Raw genomic sequence first — 24,697 nt, 5'->3', positions numbered from 1 at the left:
GTAGTTACACCTCAGGATGCACAGCATTCCCCCAGGAAGAGAGAAGACGTGGGATGAGTCAGGAAGCATAGCTTGGAAAGAATGATACTGATAGGGAGGCAAAGGCAGAAAGCTTCCTGCTGTCTGTGGTCCATCCACACCCTCCCACCCCCGTCCTTGGCTGCTTTTAATGATCAACATGGACCTGAGATGATTCATTATTTTCAACATCAAAGGCTCCTGTAGTTTAGACTCAGGGATCCTAGTACCCTCCCTTAAGGAACTTGAGATCCAAGATGAAGGTTCTAGGTCTCATAAAGGTCCCTTAAGGGCTTGGGAGGGGCTCAATTGGAGCCTGAACTTCTCCAGACTTGAGCCTCTGGTCCCATCCTGATTTGTGGTGACTTAATTGAGGTGTTAACTCCTCCAGAAAGCCTCTCTTCACTTCCATTCTGTGAGCCTCAATAATCCCCATCCACTGCCCTACCACAGCCTATGTTAAGTTCTGCCTCAGGAACCATCTCCTCCACCAGGCCAGGGCTCTCCAGGGCTCTGTGAACCCAGTACCAACTGCCAAGATGTGACTCATCTCTGTGGATCCAGCACCACCCAGCACAAGGCTGAGTCAGGAAAAAAAAAACCTCAGGGAGTTACTAAACCAAACAAAAAATGTCTGAACACACAGACTTCACTGGAAAAACAAGAGAATGAGAAAACTATTTACATGAAATCTACATACACTGGAATCTCAGTGGCTAGATAGAAATAAACTGTGCTTAGTGCCTAGCTCCAAAATGTGGGCAAAAATGGGGACTTTGGGAGAGAAGGTCCCACCTCTAAGAGTCAAAGGGAATATAAAATCTCAGAACCAAATAAAGGTCGGGCAAGGGTTGCATATGAAGCGTTTGTTTTAAGAACGCAGGGAACAAAGGAAATATGGAGGCAGGAGGTGGGTGGATGCAGCCCCAGCTTGCAGTCCTGTCCTGGTCCCACTGGTGCAAACCCGACACACCTTTCCAACCTGGGGCTCCCTGGATACCTGGAATCTACAAGTGGCCCCCCCTGATAGAGTTGAGATCCCAGTTTCTGCAGAACCACTAGAGACAGAGCTGGAACAGGGGTCTGGAGGGTGGGAAGGCCAGGTTCTTCTGCACCAAGACACAACACCAGTGAAATGTGGAATGTGTATTTATGCTTGTAGAAAAAGAAAAGTGCACAAAATAGGAGCAGGCAGTAAGGACGTCTTTGGCCAAGTCTCTGATTAGATGCAATTCATCGCAAGGCCCCCTCCTCTAGTGTATGTGTGCGGGGGGGGGGGGGCTCCCTTAAGGGTGGGAATCGTGTGCGACCTCTCTTCTGTGGAGGGTCTCTTGGGGGTTGGGAAGGGGGCGTGAGTTAGGAGGGACGGGGAGCCTCTTCCGAACTTGACCTTGGAGAACGTGGAGTACCTTCAGGGAGCGTCTCCCCAGTGGGTGGGCCGTACAAAGCGGGGGTGGCTCGCGGCCCCCGCCTCCCCGCCGAGCTCCAGGACCATCGCCTCGCCCAGCAGGGACGGGCCCGGCGGGGCAGATCAGCCGAAGAGCTTGAGGAAGCAGGGCTGGCAGTAGGGCTTGCCGGCGCGTTCCTGGAAGGAGCCCTTGGTGAGCGCGCGCAGGCAGAAGGTGCAGGTGAAGTGGTCCGGGTGGAAGCGGCGGCCCAGGGCCGACACGCAGCGACCGGTCACCGGAAGGCCGCACGTGGCGCACAGAGAACCGCGCCGAGCGTGGAAGTGGTTTTCGCACAGCGGGCGACCCTCGTGCTCGAAAAAGCTGCCTCCGGAGAAGGGAGCGAAGCACTCCTGGGGAAAGGAGGCCGCGGAAGATCGCGTCAGCCACCACAGTCGGGGCCAGAGACCACCCAGACTTCCGACCCGCGGCCAGGCGCCCGGGCGAGGCCACGCCCCCCGACGCTCGCCCCGCCCCAGACCACGCCCCCTGAGACCACGCCCCCCGCGACTCCGCACAGCCCACCGTACTAGCTCCGCCTCCCACCTCCCAAGCCACGCCCCCAGAACGCACCCGACAGACGAAGCAGTCCGGGTGCCAGAGCGCGCTGAGCGCTGAGATATAGTTATCCAGAATGGGGCCTTGGCAGCCCTGGCAGCGTGGGGCAAAGAGCTGCAAGAAGTCCCGGCGGCAGTAGGGTCGGCCCTCACGCTCGTGGAAACCTAGGAACATTACCGAGTGGGCTGAGTTGAAGGGAGGGAGCAGTGGGGTCCCGGACCCGGGCAAAGAGGGAAGGGATGGGATGGGGACCGGTGAATGGGAGGTCGGGGCCAGGAGTGAGAGAGAGCAAGGCCAGAAGGAAGGGGGAGATGGCAGCCGGGAATGTGCGTAGCGTGCACCTGTGGTTTTTATGGGGTTTTTTTGTTTTGTTTTTTTTTTTTAATGAACTCACCCTCATCTCCAAAAGGTTCCCCGCAACTGACGCAGCAGAAATGCTCTGGGTGCCAGTGGGTGCCCAGGGCAGTAACCATTTTCTATAGAAAAATGAAAGGAGACAGTCATGGTGACCCCCTTGTCCCTTCTCCCCTCCTGCCTCTACCTGGAACCTGGGCCACAGGGCTGAGGTATATGTCTGAAAGGCAGAAGAGGAATTTGGGGTTAAAAGACAGCTGAGAGCTTTGAGTGTTGCTAAGCGACAAGGATGGGGTTGGGGTGGAGATGGACAGGCAGGACCTGTGTGAATGATACCCATCAGACAGGGGAGCTGACGCAGTCAGAAACAGAATCCACAAGGCCTGGCTGGGCTTACATGTCGGATGGGTTGGTTGCAAAAGCCACATCGTGGGGAGAAGCGCTCAAAGTAGCACTCAGGGCAGAAGGGGCCTCCATCCTTCTCGAAGAAACTGCTGCCTCCCAGGGTTGTGGAACAGCCGCCACAAACGAAGTGCTCAGGATGCCAGGCACGGCCCAACGCTGTCACTACCTTCAAGTTGGAGGGAGGTCTGGGTCAGAGTGGCCCTTAGACTGCCAGATACCCAGTGAACTACAGTTTATATACACAACACTTCCCCAAAACTTTTTTTCCCTTTTATTTGTGGTACCATTTACTGGGCTTCACATCTTTGCTTGGCTTTTTCACTCTACTACTTGAGCCACACTTCCAGTCCAGCACTTTGCTGGTTCACTGGAGATAAGAATCACGTGGACTTTTCTGCCTGATCCAGATTCAAAGCTTGATCCTCAGAGCTGAGCTTCCTAAGTAACTAGGATGATAGGTGTGAGCCACCAGCACTCAGTCTTTTCTCAAGGCTTATTTCTCAGAGATGGGAATGAAAAACGTAATGTTCCAAATTGTACAACTTGTATGTGCTAGAGATTTAACTCAAGTCTTTCAGTTTTGATCCTTACTGTTCACTTGTCCATAAAGATACTCAGTGCATAGGAAGGTATTTCAGGGGGGAGGGGCATGAAAATGTTTAAATTTCTCCTTAAAGTCAAAAGGAAAAAATGAACAAGAAGAAGATGACTTAATATCTAACATCAGTATATTCAATTTCATACCAACATATATAATTCTTTTCTCTCAGTTGTGGGGCTTGAAGTCAGAGCCAAGTACTGCACTTGAACTCTTTCTCTCAAGGCTAGAGCTCTACCACATACAGCCACACTGCAACTTCTGAGTTTTGAGTGGTTAATTGGAGATAGAGTCTCACAGGAAATTTTCTGCCCAAGCTGGCTTCTAGCCATAATCCTCAGATCTCAGCCTTCTGAGTAGCTAGGATTACATGTGTGAGCCACCAACACCTGGCTATCATTTATTTTAATAAAATAACAAATGAAGAAGAAAGTGCCTAGAGCACATGGAAATCATGATATCACCATGCTTTCCTGAGACTGGCAATTCTGGAATAGGGCTCAAACATTTTCTCTAGCAGAAGGTTCCAGGCAGACCATTATACACAGCTGTTACCAATCATATCTGGTCAGCCCATAAGCCAAGGGCCAAAGCTCCCAGACCAGCCTCTCAATGGAGAAAAAAATCTTTGTGATACCCAGTTAGAGGAAGCCAACAAGTTTTTTTGTATGTGAAGACTAAATAAATGAGAACTTGAAAAGCTCTGAGTAAGGCCTGTACCTATGGTGTGCCACATAATAGGACCATATCAAATGGAAACAAGGCTGGAATCTGTACCCTACTACTTACTTGCTCTGATGACTCAAAGCTTCATTTTCCGTAAAACTAAACTATAAATGGTGGGTTGAGTGTATAACTCAGTGGAAAAGATTATGCTTAGCATATCCAAGGCCATGTTTGATTCCCAGTATGCACATGCACAAAATGAATTTTTAGAGTATTAGCCAGGTGCCAGTGGCTCAACCCTATAATCTGAGCTACTTAGATTCTTGGCTGAAATCCAAGAATCCCTGTTCAAAACTCAGAACAGGCAGGAAAGTCTGTGAGACTCTTATCTCCAAGTACCCACCAAAAAAGCCAGAAGTGGATCTGTGGTTAAAGTGATATAGCACTAGCTTGGAGAATAAAAAAAAAAAATGCCCCGGTCTATAGCTGGAGCGTCAGGACTGACATACACTAAACAAACAAACAAAAAGATAAAATAAAATTATAATGACTACTTTGCAGAGTTATTCATTGAAAGAGGATATCACCAAACCAGGTTCTCAGTGAAGATGGGTTTCCCCTCTCAGGCCCCACTTACTTGCCCAGCAATAGGTTTATTGCAGGAGCCACAAAGGCCCTTGGCTTGGGTAGGCACACCACGGCGGCTAAGGTCAGACTGCAGTAACCCTAGCATGGTGTCTAGGCTGCCCTTGCCAGTCTGCTCTGATGGAGACGGTGACCGCTCATTTGTGGAGTTCACCACTGGTGGCTGGCTTGGCCCAGTGGCTGGAAGCTACAGCAGGGAAGACATAAGAGTAGAATCAACAGGTCAATAGATGTCAAAAAAGATCTAAAATAGATTGGAGAGCCCTGAGCTGACACCAGGGCCACACCCCTGCCCACTCACATGATTCTGGACACGGAAGTCTGAAAGTGAAGCCATAAGCCTATCCAGCTCCATTGTGGCCGAAGTAGCTGAAGGTTTTGGGAGGACAGGAGCTGGACTGGGAGGACTTGGGAAGAAAAAAAACCAAACTTGTATCATCTCAGAGCATCCCAGATCAACAATCCCTCAAATAACATCCAAGAACCTATCAATCATCTCTCTCTCCAGCCCTGCCAGCCAAGCCAAACTCACTGGCTGCTCTTGTCTTCAGATTGGTCCTCCTTCTGTCCCCCTGTTGTCACCTTGCTAGATGGAAACTGAGACATTATTTCATCTAGAGAGACAAGAGAAGAGGGCTGGGCATGGGGCCATGTTCGATCCATCCTTTCCGTCAGTGTCCTTTTTACTTCTCCTCTGGGGAGTCTGTGTTCCTTAGTCTCTTCCCTTCCCAGCTCCTCCCTCTTCTGTGCCACCCCCATTCAGGCATGTCATTTTAGTGACCCTGGTACCTGTAATGTTGAACTGGGTAGCATTCAGTTCCTGAAGCAAACGATCTAGCTCACAGAGCCCAGTGCCCAAAACACCACTGGAAGAGGAGAATGGAGGAGCGGCAGGGGCTGCAGGCTTTGGAGACCGGGGCTTGCATACCGTACTGAGAAACACCATGAAAGCCTGGACTTAGACTGAGGACCTCAAGCCTTCTCCCCTGAGCCATGATCGGCTTCAACCATCCCATGCCCCTCACCTGTATAGATGGTCCTTGTCCCCAGAGGCTCCTGAAGACTCCCCAGACCCTGTCTACAGAGAAGACACGTGTCTAGAATGACATGCCTGGGCTGCAACACCATCTAGGCTCAGATTCCCATAGCCCAGGGCAGTGCCTGGCCCCTCACCTTCACTGCCCCAGACCTTAGTGTCTGATCTCACCTGTGGCTGGTGGCCATAGGGTGGGGGAGGTGTGAGTGGCTCTGAGGGGCGCTCTTTTGGAGCCCCTGACCTTGGCATGTGTGAAGTGGTGGTCTCCAGGTCAGAGAGCAGAGCATCTGCAAGGAGAGGTCCTTGGAGTGAGACTCAGGGCATCAACGTTAGGGCAGAGGAGATTAGAGGGTCACGGTTCCCAGTGGGAAGGGCAGAAGCCAATATAATAAGAGACGCCAGAAGTTTAAAGAAATACAGGGCCAGGGGGCCAGGAGTGCTTGTCTAGTGTGCACAAAGCCCTGGGTTCAATTCCTCAGTACCACATACAAAGCAAAAGCTGGGAGTGGTGCTGTGGCTCAAGCAGCAGAGCGCTAGCCTTGAGCAAGAAGTGTCCAAAGACAGTGCCCGGGCTCTGAATTCAAACCCCACGACTGTCAAAAAAGAAAAGAAAAAAGAAAAACACAGGGCCAGAGAGGTGGGATGATAGAAAATATTTATGACCAGAAATCCCCGCAGGCTCATTCTAAAAGTCAGTCAAGCCCAAACCCAGCCACCTGACTGTTATTTTTTCTTTTTTAATTCACCCCATCTTTCCCGATAGGCAATCGAAATGGGCTCTTTTATTGAAGCCAAGTTTATACCCATTCCAAATTGCTCCACTGGCTGTGTGCCTGGCACCCACCTTCCTGATTGGATGCTCTCTCTGCCACACTCACTAATTCCTCCCTCTCTCTAAACAGGCTCTGGCCAGGCCTGGCCCACTTCCCAGCCCCACTGAGTCCCCACCCTTGTGCTCCTCGAGGGCCCGTCTGCCAGCCCTGGGCTTTTGTGATGAGCTTCTGTCCCCTAGGGGGTCCCAGAGCCAGGTACCCTGGCTGTCGAGCGCCCCCTACAGCCGGGCGCCGGAACCTCTTCTTTCCAAGTTCAAGTTCAGCCCGGTTTCTCTTTCTCCCCCTCCCTCCCACCCCAGGGCCTTGAACCCTTTCCACCCAGAACCTCTAGTCTCTGAGCATCTTGGGGAGCCCGTTACTTCTCCTTGGCACTCTTTCCTGTCTCCACCCCCCCCACATCACCCCCAAAACTTGGCTTCCACTCTACTAGAAACTCTTTTAACTCTTTCATTCCCTAACTTTGGGCCCCAAGACTCGTCCCCTCCCACCCCAGTCCCCCCCCATCCACACCCCAAAACTTGATGCTATACACAGTCCACTCCTGGCTGGTAGTCCCATTGCCTGACTTTAACCCTTCCCTTCCCAAAGCCTCTGAACCCAAGCACCCCGGGGGTTGGGGTGGGGAGGGGAGGACATCTGCCAGAGCCTGGGCTGGAGGAGCCACGGAGAGGGGGAGACCCAAGGGAAGGGTGGGCCAGCCCGGGGAAAGGCAGGAAGGGAAAGGCAGGAAGGGGGACGTGGATTCGGGAGAGGAGGCAGAGGCAGAAGCGGGGGAGCGATCGAGCGAGCGAGCGGAAGAGCCCGGGATGGGGAGGTGTGGGGCGGGCGGGAGCAGCTCCGAGAAGGGGCGAGGGTCTGGGGGGAACCCGCGGGCCGGGCCCCACTCACCCAGGTCCTCCATGGCGGGACGCGGGCGGGCTGCGCGCGGGGCGAGCAGGGCGGGGGCCGTGTCCGGCGGGGCGGGGGCGGGGGACGTCCGGGAGCTGGGCGCCGGGGCCGTGACCATGTATGGAAGCGGGGACCCGCTGGGATGGGATCGGGTGGGGTGGGGGTGGGGGGAACGAACGAAGGAGCACGGGGGTGGGGGCGTGGAAGAGAGGGAGCACCGAGGCCCACCCCAAACCCAGCTGGCTGGCTGCTGGCTCGCCCAGGGCGGCCACACCCCAGACTGCGCCCGGCCTGCGCTGCAGGGAGCCCCAAGAGGCCAGAGCCAGAGTCTGTGATGGCTCTCCCAGGCCAAGCTCCAGAGCCCCTCCCCAAAAAAACCACCCCAATCGAAGACGGAGTCCCCTCCCACCCTGGCCATCCCTGAGAGACAATGTCCCTGAGAGATTTTATTTCTTTATTTTGCTGGGGACAGGAGAGACTGTTCCAAGGAATTGTCAGATCCAAACCCGGGCAGACAACCAGAGAGAAATCCCCAGAGGTGGTGCATGGTAGACACAAAGGCATAGCTGACAGACAGACAGACAGACAGGACAGACATGGTGAACCCACCCACACACTCTGAGGTTTGGGGGGGGGGGCTCTCCTCCAAAACCTGGACACAAAACACACAACTAACAACAAGGACAGCAAAACCAAGGCCCAATCCCAAAGCAGACAGCAGTCCCAGGCAGCCAAACCCCAGCCAGGCCAGGAGACAAGGCCTTTCCCCACCACTGACACGGCCCAAGACAGTTCCATAATCGGTTCTTTATTCAAGATACTGACCCAAGAGAAGAAAGCCAGACAAGGAACCAGCCACAGTAACAAGAAGCTCTGAGAAATCAGAGTGAAAACATGACATTCTGAGATGGGCAGAGACAGATGTGAGCTCTGGACTGTAGGGCCCCATCATAAGCATCCATAATATGGGCAGCTTGCTTTTTATTTATTTATTTTTATTGTTGTGCCAGCCCTGCGCTGTCCCTGAGTTTTTGTGCTCAAGGCTAGCACTCTTGAGCCACGGAGCCATTTCTGGCTTTTTGATGGTGAATTGGAGATAAGAGTATCACAGACTTTCTGGCCTGGACTGGCTTCAAAACATGATCCTCAGATCTCAGCCTCCTGAGTAGCTAGGATTACAGGGGAGCCATTGTCACCTGCCAATCTTATTTTTTTTTTAAATTCCTGAAGCCCACCAGGATATCCCTAGTCCATCAGAAGATTTTAAGACAGGCAGCAGCAGCAAGTGCCAACCTTTGATCCCCAACACAGACCCTGGCAAAGGCCATGACTCTTCATCAGCAACATGCTTCTACCTCAGCAGTCAAGGAGGCCAGTAGACCTGTCTTGGAGACCAAAGCTAGGGCTATGAGTTTCTCTGGAATTGACAAAGACAGGTAAGTCTTTTTGGTCTCCAAGGAACTTATCAAGTCCTCCCTCGGGCCAACAGCATTAAGAATCATGTCTCCAAAGCGGTACAAGACAGAGGAGCAAGATGTCAGCCACACATTCCTAAACCTCAGTGGTCTTCTCATTCCTGACCAAGGCTCTGTCCTGCAGGGTGACTATCTAAGCAGTAAGGTGTTATGGGAAGGAGACTTCTCTCCAGGATCCAGTGGAGAAGCCTGAGACCTCGACCCCACCCCAGGACTCCAGGAACCGATGGATAATTACTTATTAAACTCACATACCAAGGCTGACCTGTGTGAAAGCCTGGATATCTGGACAAATCCCTGCTTGGCAGGGGAGGGGGTGGGAGGACTCCCACAGGGAAAACAGTAACAGCACACACCAGGGACAGCCAACTCCAAGGGTTTTAATTGCAGTTCCATAGAGCTGGGCTAGGCCAGGTACCTGGAGCCTTGGAGCTGCTGTTCTCTACTGTCCCGTGCCCAAACCCTTGGCCTTGACATTACAGTATTAGCTCAAGACTATCACACTGGGATCCAGTTCTGTGTCTTTTTCATTCCTCCAAGGTGACATCCACGCAGCTTCCGAATGGGTTCATAGCCAGTCTGTCCTGGGGCCCCCTTCTGGGGAACACTGACAATCAAGGGTGGGGCCCTTGGCCCCTGCCTCTGTCCCCATCACCACTGCCAACAAAGCCTCAGTTAAGGGCCCAGCCTCTTCACCTACTGCTTCCACCAGCCCCACAAGAGCCAGGGCCCGTTTCCTTGGACACTGCCCTGGGCCCAGGGTCCAGCGCACACAGTGGGCTGCCAGCCGGGGCCGGCCCAGGCGGAACACCTCACCCACTGACTCTGGGTCACTCTGGGGACCTAGATGGATGCGGCCCACGGCCTCTTCCAGCTCCTCTTCCAGCCCAGGCAACAAGAACCGGCCAGCAGCTTCGAGGGCCTCCTCAGCCTCTGAGCCCAAGAGGGGCTGACCTGGTGGGGGCACAGGTCCCATGGCAGCCCCACAACCCCGGCAGCCATGCAAATGGTGCAGGACAGGCCAGGCTGCTCCGGGAGACAGGCCTCGCAGTGGTACCAGGTCCATCTGGGCTTCGGCAAAACTGCCAGATAGCAGGGCCCGGAAGAAAGGGGAGGCAGTGGCAGAGGCAGCTCGCTGAGCAGGGAGCCGGAGGCCGGAGTCCAGGAGGAAATGCAGGTCGGGACCTGGGTTGGGAGCTGGGTCCAACAGAGGCTTATAGTGGCAAGGGGAGGGTGGGTCCAGGTCCAGGGCAGCTGAAGAGGGAGATACTGGGCTCATCACAGGAGATACCAGACCTTGGAGGCAGGAAAGGGAGTCTGCAGCAAAGAAAAGGAAAAGCGGGTGCGGGGCTGGCCGAGTGAGGGCCATGAGTAGGAGACGGAGGCCACCCTGGTCCAGGAGGAGCCGGCGCCACAGAGCGGGTTTCCTACAAGGGAAAGAATCTGTCAGAAGGGGCCAAGGCAGGGTGGTGGAATATCAACTTTGCCTTCCCCCCCACTCCACAAGGCAACCCACCCTCACCCCTCTCACCGACAGATGAAGGGCAGGGTCAGTGCGCAGGCGACGCGGTCCTCAGGGCTTCCAGACAGCAACAAGTGGGTAAGTGCACCAACCCCAAAGGGCGACTCAGCCTGGACAGTCAGGTTCTGCAGCAGCATCTCACCTGTGCGATGGGCCGCAGCAGGTCAGTTTGGAAGCTGAGGTGAGTGGCACAGGCCACCGGGCTTTTGCAAAGAAGGGGGGTAAAAGCCCAGGGCAAGAAACAAAGACCCAGAAAGTGGGAGTGTCCGCCAAGCCTGAAAGGCTGGAGCTGGGACTCAAGAACTGGAGTCAAGAAGATCAGGAGCAACTCTAGGCCCTCTTTCCCTTTCTCACCTCCTTTCAGGGGTGGAAAGAACATGAGGCAGTCACCAAGGAATGCCCTGGACTCACAAGTTGAGGTACCCAGAATGGAAGTCAGAACAGAGTACAGTGGGGAAAGGGTGTGGAGAACAACAAGCAGACAGCCAGATACTAGTGGCACATGCTCATAATCCTAGCCACTCAGGAGGCTGAGAACTGAGGATCATGGTTTAAAGCAGGACTGGGCAGAAAAGTCCGTGACCTCCAGTGAACCACCAAAAAGCAGGAAGTGGAGTGGTGGCTCAAGTGGTAGAGCACACGCACAAAATCTGAAGACACGGACACACACAGACACACACCATAGAGACAGGCAGAACTCTAGATGCGGACAGAGGATACAGAACAATTCTCCCTGTATGTCAGGCTAGGGAGCAGAGAGTCACCCTATCCAACATCTGGTGACTTGAATTCCTTAGATAGTGTTCCGGAGGGCAAGGTGGACAGGAAGTCGGAGCAGGTGGACAGGAAGTCGGAGCAGGTGGACAGGAAGTCAGGGCAGATGAACAAGAAGTCAGGGCAGATAAACAGGAAGTCAGGGCAGGTGGACAGGAAGTCAAGATTCTAGGCCTGTGGAAGGCACAGAAAGATGGCACTCTTGCATACAGAGACAGGAGACCTACCTAGTTCTCGGTGCTGGCTTCGGCGCGCAGTCCGGGAACGGGGTGAGGGCCAGTCATCTGGTGCCACACCGAGTACCAGCCAGGCACGCAGTAGTGCCGCACCATAGCTGCGCACAAAGGCCTCCAGGCAGGCAGGGTTGCAGGTGAGGCGAGCCAGGATACGCAAGGCACGTGGGCTCGGCGGGCCTGGTGCACCTGTCACATAGGCCAGCAGGCCACATAGCGCCGGCCCGGTGACTAGTGCTCCACTCGGGTCTGGAGCCTGGGAGAAGCGTGACAGCAACAACAGCGCTGGCCCCTCTCGGCCCCAAGGCTCCTCCGCTGCAGCCACAGGGCTGCGGCCCGGTGTACGTAATGTGCGTGGTGTACGCAGAGTGCGAGGCGTGCAGGTCGAGTGTGAGGCTGGGCTAGGGGTGGGACTGACAGGTTCTCGGGCCTCAGGCAGCGTACATCGCTCGGGAGACCAGTCTGGAGAGATGTCATCAGGCCCCGAAGTGTAGCCCTCAGAAATCAGCCAAGACCTACGGAGAGTACAAAAGGAGGATAGGAGCTCAGTGCAGTGACTCACGCCTGTAATCCTAGCTACTCAGGATCTGAGGATCGAGGTTCGAAACTAGCCAGGCACAAAAGGACCCGAGACTCTTATCACCAATTAACCTCTAGAAAACGGGAAGTAGGGCTTGGCTCAAGGGTAGGACGGTAGCCTTGAGCTGAAACACTCATGGATAGCGCCCAGGTCAAGTTCAAGCCTCATCACCCACAAAAAAAAAAAAAAAAGGAGGATAGGTATACATAGGGCAGAGAAATATAACTGGGCACAAAACCTATAAATCATTCATCAATTCCAAGTTCTCTTTGGATTTTACAGTCTAATGAGGGGAATCTGTCCACCCAAGGAAGTAAGCCACAGTATATTAGCATGAGGCAGCATATACACGGAGAAAAGAGGATTGAAAAAGCCGAGGTCAGGGAGAAATGGAAGGTGTTGGATTTTTTTTAACTGGGATTTGAACTCATAGCCTCGCACTTGCTAGGTAGGTACTCTCCTACTGGGTCATGCCTCCAGCCCTTTGAGAGATGAAGTGGGTTTTTGTTGTTATTGTTATAGGACTTGAATTCAGACCCAGAGGCTGTCCTTGAACTTGTTGTTCAAGGCTGGAATTCAACCACTCAAGCCACAGCTCTACTTCCAGCTTTTTGCTGTTTAATTGGAGATAAAGAGTCTCACAGATTTTCCTACTTGGGATGATAACTCTTCAGATCAGATCTCAGCCTCCTGAGTAGCTAGGATTACAGGCATGACCCACCAGCATCTGGCTTGTGAGTTTTAAACAGGGTTCCCATCAAAGCCCTCACTGTGACTGGAAGAGCTGAACAAATACTTGAATGAGCAAGAGATGACTGCATATAGGAGGGAGAGTGTTCCAGAAAGAGAGTGGCAGCCGAAGAGGCCCTTCCTGTCCAACAAGAGGGAAGGCCAATGTATAAGTGTACATACTACATCATAATGAATTTTTCTAGGACCCAGAAGTCTAGGTTGAAGGTTCGGAGTCAATGTCAAAAGGCAGACTGGAGGGAGGATGAGGTATGCTTCAGGGGACTGGAAAGTGGAAAAACAAGGAATCAGGACTTAGAGTTAATAAGTCTTAATGGGTCATAACACAGAGTGAGTAGGAAAGAGCACTAGCCCTCCTAGACCCTAGCTAAGGACCTACCTAAGGCTGCGGAAGCTTCCTGCCTCTGCGGGCTCAGGGGTCGGTTCCTCAGGAAAATCCCAGGAAGCAGCTTCTCTCCCTTCTTCTTCCTCATCTCCACCCTCACCGCACAGCTGTCCAGCCAGAAGAGGTACAAGACCCAGAGCCTGCAGCCTGCCGAGGGCCCCAGTGTCGTACAGGAAGCCCACAAGGGCAGCCACAACGCGGGGATGCCAGGCACTGGCACGAGGGTCCCGCAGCAGGCCCATCAGTAGCTCCAATCCACCAGCATCCCGAAGCCGGGCCCGGTTGATGGCCTCCCGACACAGGAGACATACAGCCCGCACCAAAGGCTGTTGGGAAGCTGGACTGGCCCCAGTAGGGCTCCGGCGCCTCCGGAGTTCACCAAGTAACACCTCCACACCACCGGCATTGCCCAAGGCAGGCCGTACCAGGCCCTGAGCACACAGATTGGCGAGAATCAGGATGGCTGCCTCACGTATTGCCCGTTTAGGGTGAGAAGCCAGGCTGACAAGGGGACCCAGTCCCCCACCCAGACTGAGCTGCTCAGCACAGGCCCGGGAACAACCTCGGCTGAGTTCCAGGAGAGCGCGAACCAGGCCCCAGGTCAGGGCAGGGTCTGGAGCAGCAGCCAGGAGTTCAGCCAACGGGCGGATGGCTCCTTGCTGTGCCAGGGCCAGGCGATGCTGGGGTGAGTCTGCCAGGTTTCGGAGGGCACGCACCACACTCTGCAGGCACTGTGAGTCCTGGCAGGCTGTCAGACTCTCAACCAGTAAGGGAACTGCACCTGGAGAGGAAAGGGGAAGATAGAGAGTCAGCAAGGGTATACCTAAGCCTCCTCCCCACTCAAGCCCGTGCTCACGGTCTTCCTACCGGCAGAGTGGATGTCCCCACAGCTCTCTGGTTCCATGGCTAAGTTCCCCAGTGCACGAGCAGTTCGATTCTGGATGCTGTCTGTCTTCACACACTGAAGAATGGTCACTGCAAGAAGAGTTTAGCCTCTTAAGAGTTCTTATCCTCTTCCTCCCTCCCCCCTCCAATAAATCACCCCAAGAATGTGCCTGAGAGGGGGCAGGGGTGGCTTTCAGAAGATGTTAACCTGTGAGCAGGATCTAGCTGCTAAACAGGTAAGTGATTTGCTAGAGGGATGATGGGTTAGGGATGTTAATCAGGAATTGGAGGCAGTCTTTGCAAAAACTTTGCAAAAGGGAAGGCCTTCTAAGACCTCAGGAAGGGCCTGAAATATCTGCCCAAGGGGTAAATGTGTAGGCACACAGGATTTTTGTTGTTGTTGTTGTTTTTTATTTATTTATTATTTTTGCCAGTCCTGGAGCTTGAACTCTGAGCATGGGCGCTGTCCCTGAGCTTTTTATGCTCACAGTGCTCTACCACTGGAGCGACAGCAGCACTTCCAGCTTTTTTTGTAGTTTATTGGAGATAAGTCCACAGTTTCTTGCCTAGGCTTGCTTTGAACCACCATCCCCAGATGCGACTCAAGTGATGAGTGCTAGCTTTGAGTAAAACAAAAACAAAAACCCTGAGAGACAGCATCAATGCCCTGAATTCAAGTCCCAGAGGGATACACACACAAAAAATTACTAAGGACTTAGGAACATGCCAAATACATTATAGTTCATATGTATTTTTTTTTTTTGGCCAGTCCTGGCTTGAGCTCAGGGCCTGAACTCTGTCCTTGGACTTTCTCAAGGTTAGAGCTCTACCACTTGACCCTCAGCACCACTTCTGGCTTTTTTCTATGTATGTGGTACCCAGGAATGGAATCTGAGTCTTCATGCATGCTAAAAAAAAAAACCCTCTCTTTTGTTGGCATTTGTCCTTACTGTGCAAGTTTTTCAGTAACTCAAAATCCCCAGCTCTCTGGTTAGAATCTGTGCGTGCTCTATTTGTATTTTAGTTTGGGCTCCATTCCAGTTTTGCCAAGTGGCTATTATTATCTCATTTAATAGGGAATTCTAGTATGGAGAGGTAAGGCCCAGGACATCATTATCTGAACTTTTTGAAACTGCTCCACCGTCTTGCCTGCAGCTCACCCAGGTGGGGCTTTGCACACACAGGTCCATATAAAAAGCAGGCAATGACTGTCTCGCTTCCGCACATCCTACTAGAGGTTGAGGATCCGAAAGTTCATCAAATAACCCTGTGATCTCCACCTGCCCAGATGCAGGAAGGTGCCAATACCTAGATAATGGGGAAGGCTTGGATGGCATGGACTGTCGCTCGAGATCGCAGACGGTGACAAAGAACTCCCACACAGACCCAGACAGGGACGGAGGGAGGGAGGGGCGGGCGTGGAACCTTTCTAGGAACTGGGGGGGGGGGGAGGCGGAGCACTTACCCAAAGGGAGAATGCCTCCGAGTCTGCGCACTTCAGCTCGGCACGCCCCTTCCGTGCAACAGTTGGCTAAGATGCTGAGCGCCAAGTCCAGAGTCTTGCGCAGGCGCACTGGCGGCGAAGGCGTCGACGAGGCTCCAGCGGAGTGGGCGGGGCCAGAGGAAGGGGCGGGATCAGCAGGAACCGCGGCGGCGGCGGCCGCCCCCGGCGAGGGGGCGGAGCCGGGTTCTGCCGGGGACGGGGCGGAGTCCGCGGCCGCCGCTCGCCGTAGCAGCGCGAGAAGTGGGCGGAGCCCGCCGCGCGCCCGGAAGCGCTCGATACCCCCGGCTGCCTTGATGTGGCGCGTGCGAAGAGCTAAGAGCGCGCGGCCCAGGGGCGTCTCGTTCGTAGTGGAGTCCTTGCCCCGACTCGGACCCTCCCCGGCGGCCGCTGCGAGCTGCGCGAGGCAAAACGAGAGCGAGTCGGTGAGGGTTGGTTTCGCCGCCGCCATCTTGGCTCGGGCCTCCGGCTCCGCCCCGCGCCCGGGCCGCTTCTCTGTGAGGATGCGGAACTGGAGCGGAGGGGAGTGGCCTGGCGGCTTCCAGCGGCGGCTTCTTCTCGAATAGCGCCGCCGCTGTTAGCCCTAGCTCCCGGAACTTTGAATGGTACTTCTCTAGTCGTTGTGCAAGCCTAAGACGGGATTATGTAGTCAGCATCCCGCCTAACACGCCTAAATGGTGTGGACGGGTGGGAAACTCCCCAGGGCCTCGACGTGGACGGACGCCTCCCCGGGCCCGGCCGGGGCGTCGGCCGGCCGCGCTGCGCCCCAAGACTCGCCTGGTCCGCCCCCCATCTAGCCCTTTACTCTTCCAGTCAAGCTTGGCTGCCTCCCCCCCCCCAAGAGGAAGATCGGGGAGGACCCCGAAGTCCAGGCCGACAGACTCTCTCCCAGAAGCCTAGGCCTGAAAACTGGCAAGTTCCTAACAGCAGCTGCGGATCAAGAACTCTTAGAATGACAGGGTTAAACCTACCGAAAACGGTCGCCGCTACTTTCTAGAACGGCAGGGCCTTGAGGACCTTTCCGTTTCCGGTGCTAACCTCTTGGTGCAAGTACGCCCCTCGTTCTGATCAATGCTGGGGAACTTGAGTAGCTGGTGTCTAGGAAGCGAGGGGCGCTTCAGTCGTGCCACAAGTAACTGGGGGAGCATCCCCGACCGGGGCGGAGCTGCGAGGGAAGAGACATCAGGATTTCCAAGAGTCTCCAGGTCGCCCTCGGATTGTTTAGTCGTGCTACGTGAGTGATGTGGCCTTCAGGGTTGTAGCACCGGGCAACCAGCTTCCCAGGAAACGCTGCCAAAGCCTACAGCATCTTTGTAGGCCCCAATCAAGACTAGCTATCCTGCAACCCTCCTCCCCCCCCCCCCAGTCTTCAGGTGCTGGAATTGGGGGCTGACTACAACCTCGCAGACTGTCTCCCAGATTTCCTCCACCACCAAAGCAAGTGAGGACATTGCCCGGAATATGGCATAGAGCTGGTTAAGTACCATTGAATACACAGTGGTGAAAAATAAACCCTGCCCAGAGTGGGTGTCGCTTCAACCTTAGCTCCAAATCTGATCTAACCTCATAGCTTGAACTCCTGACCTTTCCGTAAGTGCATGAAGTGTGGGGGAGGCCTGTGGCCACAGCTCTGCAGCTGTGACCAGCTGGTGCACACCAGCAAGAAGCCCCACTCCTGTGGAAACTGTGGGCAAGAGCTCTAACAAACTTCCTTACCCCTGTGCTCAGTGGGGACGGCTTTGGAAACAGTTCCTACCTTCTCAAGCACCAGTGTTCCCGCACGGGTGAGAAGCCCTGTGATTGCTGCCAATGTGGCAAGAACTTCAAAAGCTCACACTACCTGTGGTACTAGCACATCCACAATGGAATTAGGCCCCCTTCAGGGGTCCCAAATCTTACCCTAGCTTTAGTGACCGCAAACACCAGAGTATCCACCTGGCTAACAACCTTGAACCTGTCCTGAATGTGAGCAAAGCTTCTACCACAGTCTCAGGCTCCTTAAACACCAACATTTACACACAGATGGGAAGCCCTGCTGGTGCCCTGACTGCAACAAGAATTTTGTGGGCAGTTCAGATCTGCCGCACTACTAATATTCACACGGGCACACAGGCAGCGAGTGTGACGTCTCAGCCAGAATGTTCACATGCTTACCCATGAGCTGATCCAGAGTTGCAAGAAACCCCAGGTCTGCCTTCACAGTATACCCTTTGCCCACAGCCCTAGCCTGGGCCAGCACCAATGAACCCACCAGGTTAGCAGTGTCTGCTAATATCCCTGGCTTCAATATTAATTCAAGTGTCAGCTCCACATTTGATTCAGTCCTCAAGAGGACCAGGATCTGTAAGCAGACCTCTTTTCTGCTCGCCTCTCCTCTGAGGCTTTGATTTAGAATGATGCTGGGATGCTGAAGGGTCTCTGCATCTTTCCTAGGTAGGGCTCAACGATAGATCTACAATCACTGCATTTGAAATCCCTCTGAGGTTTTTATGAGAGGCTTCACTGTGGGGCTACAGCCCGTGCCCACCAGTTGCAGAGTTTGCTGATGGCGGAAGGTATCCCCCACTGGCACAGGAGATGTAGGACATCTGCAGCTGCTGAGCCAGTGTCCTCACAGCCTAGGCAGCCATGGGGACAGCCATACCAAGAGCAACAGCTCCTTCCTGCAGAAATGAGAGAAGAGCCCACTGGCTCTTATTAGAGGCCCACAGAGGCAAGAAGTTGGAGGTGGGCATTCCTGACATCCAGAGAGGAACAAGGAAGCTGTGTCCTGGCAGGGGGTACCAGAATATTGAACTTGGGGTCATCATGTAAGTTGTCAAGTACATGGTCCCACTGTTGAGATGGGCCTGCTGAATTCAGGAAACACTTTATGGCATTTCTAGACAGCAAAAGCCCAAGACTTGTCACCTGCTCCTTGTCTCTTCTCTCACAGTTTCCCCTGGTGGTTTTTGGTTGTTGTTGTTGTTGTTTTTTTTTTTTCCTCTGTCAATACAGTAAAGAATGGCTGTTAGGATCTGAATATGGCCCTTTTTTCTGGTATGGAAGAGAGCTGCCCATCCATTGTGTTTCTACTGGTGAAACCTAGTGTATGTGGGAACCATGGAGAAGCTTACCCAAACAGCAATGAGTCTGAGATGAGAGGCCAAGCTATGAGGCTGTTCCTGTTAGCCATAACTGCCTGTGTGCCTAAAAGGCACAGATTAGCCCTTTTGAGGCTGAAGAGTTATCTGAAGGACTATCCTTCACCATTAATTCCATATTGTTCTTTGTGCCTCCGTCTGCCCCCTTTTGGCCATTTTTCTTCATACTTGCTGTGCCTAGAATGCATCCACATAAAGTTGAGGCTGAAAAGGAAGAATATGAAGTTCTCCAACTTAGTAGTGTTCATGCTTGTCTCTTGCTAGCTGTGTGAACTTTATCTCGTCTGGGCCTCAGGTTTCTTATCTGTAAATGGATGACAGCTACCTCACCAGGTTGTAGAGAAGACCCCATGGGTACACCTGTCTGCTTGAAGCACCTGGATTGGGAATGACTCTGCAAACCTCAGTTCCTCTCTCAGAAGGCCTCTCCTCTCAGGTCTAGAGGCCTATGGTGGGAATTTCAGAAAGCATCATGGCAGCTTACCAGCTCCTCTTTGGGGTTAGAGAAACTGTCGAGAGAGCCCTAGAGCAGCAATGTCCTGTGAAAATGATGGACTTCGGACCAGTAAGTGAATGACACTGGCATTGGAGAAGGAATCTTGCCTGGTGACATCTAATGCACTTGTCTTCTCAATCGAGGAGCAGCAAATAGCCCTGGGCTTTCCTTCATTGACAAGGAAAGGGTTCCTGAAAGTCTCCTATCGACAGCACTTCAAAGAACACAACCCAGTTTTGAGCTGGAAGCCATAGCTCAGCACATAGAGTCAGCACTCAATAAATGGTTGCTATAGTCAGATCTTGCTTCTTCTGCTTATTGGTGATCCCATCAAGTGAACATGGAGTGTTGTTTCTCTGGTGAAACTGCAAATGGGTATTGTTTAGGGAGTATAGACGGGCTTGGGAGCCACACTGGTTTGCAAAGTCACTTTAAAGAGATGGATGCTAATCCCTCCCATGAGATCAGGAATGCCTATGATTCCAATGGAATTGGCCCAAAAGGTACTTACCCAGAATGCCTGTGCTCTGAGCTGGGAGTAGAAGCAGCCTCACTGTTCAAGCCTGTGAACAGTCCTTAGGCCTAAGATGGCACACTGAGAAAATGAGAGAGGGCCCCCAAGTGGCTTGTATTAGTCTGGCTTTTCCTTGCTGTGACAAAATACCTGAGTTAAAAATCTTTAGGGAGGAAAGGCCTATTTTTTACTTATATCCAATATCATAGGGAAAGTGTGGCAGAGCAGTTATGGCTCACATCCAGGTGACCAGGAAGCAGAGGAAGAGAAGGGGCTGAAGACAAGATAAATCTCTCCAGGACACACCCCAAGTGATAAATCCTCCTTTCATCATCTCCCTATCATGCCATTATATAATAAATACATGGAGGGATTAGGAGAGAGCCCTCAGATCCAATCACTTCCCAAAAGATCGTCAGAGGTTTCTGCTGTGTAGATGCTCTACCATTTCACAAACAAGCCCCCAACACAGATGCCTCTCATGAACAGTCTATATTCACATTGTAGCATGGTTATTTCCACTCTGGAGCTATTATGAATAATGCTGAGGTGAATATTCATGTATAAGTTTTTTGGTGAGATATATGTTTTAAAGAAATAGGTATTTTCCATCAGCTTTCCATTTTCCTGAATTGGCTGTAGACAAACAGCTCAAGAATAAATGGTTGTTCCCATCTACTCTGTGGCCTGGGCTGTGAGAACCACAGACAAGTGCAGTGATGATTTGGGTATTCTAATCTTCAGAAGAAACAGCAGGATAACCCTGAGATAACCTGCATCCCTTCCAACCTGGAATCTGTTTTGTTTTTAAATTTCTTGAGTATATAACTAGGAATGAAATTAGCGGAACATGTAACTACGTTTAACCACTTTAAGAATTTTAAAGGATGTTTGATTCTTGAATCTTATAGAAATGGAATTAAGTGCACATACTCGATTCTTGTTTCTCTTCTATGACAGTATTTATAAGGGTTTCCCCAGCAATCGCTTGTGGCTGTAACAATTTGGTATTCCACTGATTGAGATACCATTGATCTATATAGCGATTTGACTACTGATGAACATTGATTGTCTCCCATTCTAGGCTACTAGGGATCCATGCGTGTTAGGATTCCTTCATATTCAAAAGACATCCGAGTTTCCAGTAAATATTTTGGTGTTATCTTGCTCCACCCTGTTTAAATGGCTGCTTTTTGGAACTACCGGAAACTTTATATATTATACAGTTGCACTCCTAATTTTATAAGGCCAGCGGAGTCCAGAGAGGGACATAAATGGCCCAGAGCTACTTGGAAATGGTGGCAAAACCCAGTTCATAATCGGAGTCCTCTCCACATGTAATCTGCTTTTCTGTGCCAGGACAGAGGTGTGGCTGGAAGACTGAGCAGGGCTGGAACCAAGGAGAATGGGGCACTCATCTCTAGTGCAAAACCTGAGGGGACACCAGAACACTCCGCAGTCGTGATAATTGGATGGTGTGGGTGAGTGTGTGTGTATGTGTGTGTGTGTGTTCTTAAATTCTGTGCCAGAAGCTAGGGCCTCTTTGGTTCTCCCACGCTTTCCACCAGTGAACGCACACGGCCTCCGGCCTCTAGGGGGCGCCATCGTCCGGCTCTCAGCAGCTCCCTCCCTTTCGATCCAGCACTGCAAGAATCCACTAGCGTGGAGAAAGGAGGCGGGACATGCGCATGCGCGGTTCGGACTCGGCCCCGCCCCGCCTGGCCACTTGGAGCTGTCACTCTTGGCAGGTGATGCAACTGGAGCCAGGCCGTGATCAGCTAGGGCCGTTCGCTGCTCTGACCACCTCGCCCCTTGCAGGGAGGGGACTGGAGTGGTGGGGATGGTTTGGGGGACGTGGACGGAAGTGGGGAGGGCCAGAACAGAGCTGAGGCTAGGGTGGATGCCTGGGGAGCCCCTGCCTGCTCGGCCTCCAGAAAACTGGTCAAAAGCTTTTCTTTTACAGATAGGTTGGGCTAATGACACAGAGAATAATGTGATGTCTGCCATGATAAATTCCTAAGTTGTTCTCAAGGGCAGGGGGGCTCTGCCTGTCATCCTGGAGCCTTTAGCCACCGCTGACTCCCGTCTCACCATCTCCAGTCCCCGTACTCCTCATCCGAGCTAACCCACAGCCTTGATCACCATAGAATTGTCTTGGAACACTTTCAACCTCAGATGTTCATTCTGCCTAATGGGTCTCATAAACAAACTTTATGCTTAATACGCTACGCAGTGTGATTGCTATTGAAATACCGTCGTAGTTTGTAGTCTGTCCGGGAGGAAACAGAGAGAAACATGGGGTGGTCGGTCTACGCTCTTCACACCAGCAGCCGACCTTCTGACAAACTTCGTATGCTGCACACTTGCAACTTGTTCTCAATTTGCTCACAGCAAAAAATAAACTCAGCTTCTAGAAAATGGAAACTTTTCCCAATGACCCAACCAGCTAACTGTGAAAGACAGAAAGAGCTTATCAAAACAATGGTGGGAAATGGTAATCCCTCTCTACAACACCTTAATAGCAACAATAAAATTTTATGTTAAAAAACAAAAACAAACAGGGCTGGGAATGTCACTTGGTGGTAGAGTGCTTGCCTAGCATACATCAAGCCCTGGGTTCGATTCCTCAGTACCACTACACTGAAAAGAAGTGGAGCTGTGGCTCAAGTGGCACATGAACACACACACACACACACACACACACACACACACACACACAGATTAACAAAAACAGTGAAGGGTACAAAACTACACTGTCTCCACACAGAGGGAGTCAAGGCAAAACCAAGCCTGATATGGTTCTATATCCCCATACATTCCACAGTTCAGAGGCTGAGCCAGGAGGGTCTCAAGTCCAAGGTCAGACTTAGCTTTGTACCAAGACCCTGACAAGGTATTTGCCTCGCTTGGTTCAACCAATGGGTTGAACCCCTTTGCAGGAAGTGGGGGGAACAAACAACAGCAAAGCCACAATCAGCTTAGAAAAATACAGAGGACCTGAATAAAAGTTTCTTGGTCTGTGGTCAAGTGCTCCAGGCACTGGGAAGAGAGTATGAAGAAGATAGCACCCCACAGCTATGAAGAAGAATTGTAAACTGCACTTTATGCCCTTGCTGAAATATAAGGCATAGTGCAGTGAGTTTCTAGAGGGGACCTCCTGCGAGCCAGGCCCCTTTTTAAATATAGACCTCACCACCACCCCCCTAAAAATAGCCATCCCCGCTGTGCACTCAACAGGTGATTGGCTCAAGAAGAGGGGAGGAGGAGGCGAGGTCTGGGAGAAGGAGAGTGAAAGGGCAGTGCCATCCTAGCTTCACCACCGCCATGGCTCTGCCTCTGAGGTCCTTGAGCCGAGGCCTGGCCAGCGCAGCCAAGGGCGACCATGGTGGAGCTGGAGGTGAGTGAGGGCTGGGAACTGATTCCTGTGACTTGGGCCTTGTCCACCTGTTTCCCTTCCCATGGGTGTGGCCCCCTCACACACTGGCAAGTCCCCTCCACCCTAGCTGGGTGCCTGTGGCTTACTCTTATGATCCTAGCTACTCAGAAGGCTGAGATCTGAGGCAGCCTGGGTAGAAAAATCCCAGAGTCTCTTATTTCCAATTAACCCCCCCCCAAAAAAAAGCCAAAAGTGGAGCTGTGTGGTTCAAGTGGTAGAGGTGCCAGTCTTGAGCAAAAAAAAAAAAAAAAGCTCAACCCTGAGGGCAAGCCCAGGGCCCGCGCATGCGCACACCCACGTCCCCATCAGCCCACTTCTCCCCCGCCTTTCCTCCACGCAGCCGGCACCTGGCGCCTCCTGACCTTCCTCCTGGCCCTGCCCAGCGTGGCCCTGTGTACCTTCAACTGCTGGCTGCACAAGGGCCACCACGAGCGCCCCGAGTTCATCCCCTACCACCACCTGCGCATCCGCACCAAGGTACAGGGCTTGCGCGCGCGCGCGCGGGGCGGGGGACGCGCGGGCCTCCGGTTCCCCATGGATGGGCGCTGACCCCGCCCCCCCCGCCCCTTCTCCACAGCGCTACTCCTGGGGAGACGGCAACCACACGCTCTTCCACAACCCCCATGTCAACCCCCTGCCAACCGGCTACGAGAACCCCTGAGAGCCCAGCGGCCAATCTCCAGCCCAATAAAAGACGTGGACGGTTCGTGTCCTCTGACGCCTCGCCGGGGGGCAGAGGGGGGCGGGGCGGGCGGGGCCCAGCGAGGGCGCATGCGCACGGGGAGGGGGTGGAGGTTGGAGGGCACCCAGCTCCCTGGCGGGGATGATCATGGAGACCACTTCCCTGGAGGAGGAATCTGACATTCTCAGTATCTAAATGACTTAGCTGATCAGAGGCCCCTGAGGGGACCCCCGCCCCCCCCCCCGCCCTGCAGACCTGAGACCCTCTCAGCCCCACATGGCCGCTCTTGGGAAGGCTGATTTCAAACATGGGCTCTGCCATCCATCCTGGGCCGTGTCTCAGGACCCAACTGCATTTGGAATGGGGAGGTGGTTCTCTACCTTCAGTGATCTTCTGTATTGGTTTGGAAATCACCAGCTCCTTTCTGAAAGCCTGACTCTCCTGGCTTCTGGGAGCTTCTTCTAACCTGGACATGTAAAGCTGGGTGCTAGTGATAAATGCCTATAACCCAGCTACTCAGGAAGCTAGACCTGAGGATCACGCTTCAAAGCCACCCCAGTGAAACTCTTATCCCCAATTAAATTTTTTTTTTTTTTTTTTTTTTGCCAGTCCTGGGCCTGAGCACTGTCCTTGGATTTTCTCAAGGCTAGAGCTCTACCACTTGAGCCTCAGCACCACTTCTGGCTTTTTTCTATGTATGTGGTCCTGAGGAATTGAACCCAGGTCTTAGTGCATGCTAGGCAAGCACTCAACCACTAGGCCAAACTCCTGGCCCCCAACTAAATCTTTTCTAGCAAAAAGCTAGAAGTGGAGCAGTGGCTCAAGTGGCAGAGCTAAAGTACAGCACCCGGGCCTCAGCACCAATACAAGAAAAA

At 52.9% G+C, this 24,697-nt stretch overlaps 3 protein-coding genes across 3 annotated transcripts; 1 reads left to right on the top strand and 2 right to left on the bottom strand.

The window, feature by feature from the left end:
* Positions 1 to 1,149: 1,149 nt before the first annotated feature.
* Positions 1,150 to 7,564, bottom strand: Tgfb1i1 (transforming growth factor beta 1 induced transcript 1). Its single transcript, XM_090358069.1, has 11 exons — positions 7,447 to 7,564; positions 5,897 to 6,012; positions 5,715 to 5,767; positions 5,479 to 5,621; positions 5,222 to 5,303; positions 4,991 to 5,096; positions 4,682 to 4,876; positions 2,773 to 2,946; positions 2,416 to 2,497; positions 2,037 to 2,185; positions 1,150 to 1,816 (listed from the first exon to the last, which is right to left on the bottom strand). Exons 1-11 carry the CDS (start codon positions 7,562 to 7,564, stop codon positions 1,550 to 1,552), a joined length of 1,485 nt encoding a protein of 494 aa, XP_090214195.1. The 3' UTR covers positions 1,150 to 1,549.
* Positions 7,565 to 9,281: 1,717 nt separating this feature from the next.
* Positions 9,282 to 16,128, bottom strand: Armc5 (armadillo repeat containing 5). The gene is made up of 6 exons (XM_090358068.1): positions 15,516 to 16,128; positions 14,033 to 14,140; positions 13,160 to 13,946; positions 11,445 to 11,965; positions 10,453 to 10,585; positions 9,282 to 10,348 (listed from the first exon to the last, which is right to left on the bottom strand). Exons 1-6 carry the CDS (start codon positions 16,000 to 16,002, stop codon positions 9,490 to 9,492), a joined length of 2,895 nt encoding a protein of 964 aa, XP_090214194.1. The 5' UTR covers positions 16,003 to 16,128; the 3' UTR covers positions 9,282 to 9,489.
* Positions 16,129 to 23,004: 6,876 nt separating this feature from the next.
* On the top strand, positions 23,005 to 23,846 carry Cox6a2 (cytochrome c oxidase subunit 6A2). The gene is made up of 3 exons (XM_090357725.1): positions 23,005 to 23,101; positions 23,481 to 23,617; positions 23,718 to 23,846. The coding sequence occupies exons 1-3, from the start codon at positions 23,029 to 23,031 to the stop codon at positions 23,799 to 23,801; spliced, it is 294 nt and encodes a 97-aa protein (XP_090213851.1). The 5' UTR covers positions 23,005 to 23,028; the 3' UTR covers positions 23,802 to 23,846.
* Positions 23,847 to 24,697: the final 851 nt, after the last annotated feature.

This window comes from Megascapheus bottae, chromosome 25 (assembly GCF_031878675.1).
Source record: "Megascapheus bottae isolate mThoBot1 chromosome 25, mThoBot2.hap1, whole genome shotgun sequence".
Taxonomy (NCBI): domain Eukaryota; kingdom Metazoa; phylum Chordata; class Mammalia; order Rodentia; family Geomyidae; genus Megascapheus; species Megascapheus bottae.
This window is presented reverse-complemented; position numbering and strand designations above follow the sequence as displayed.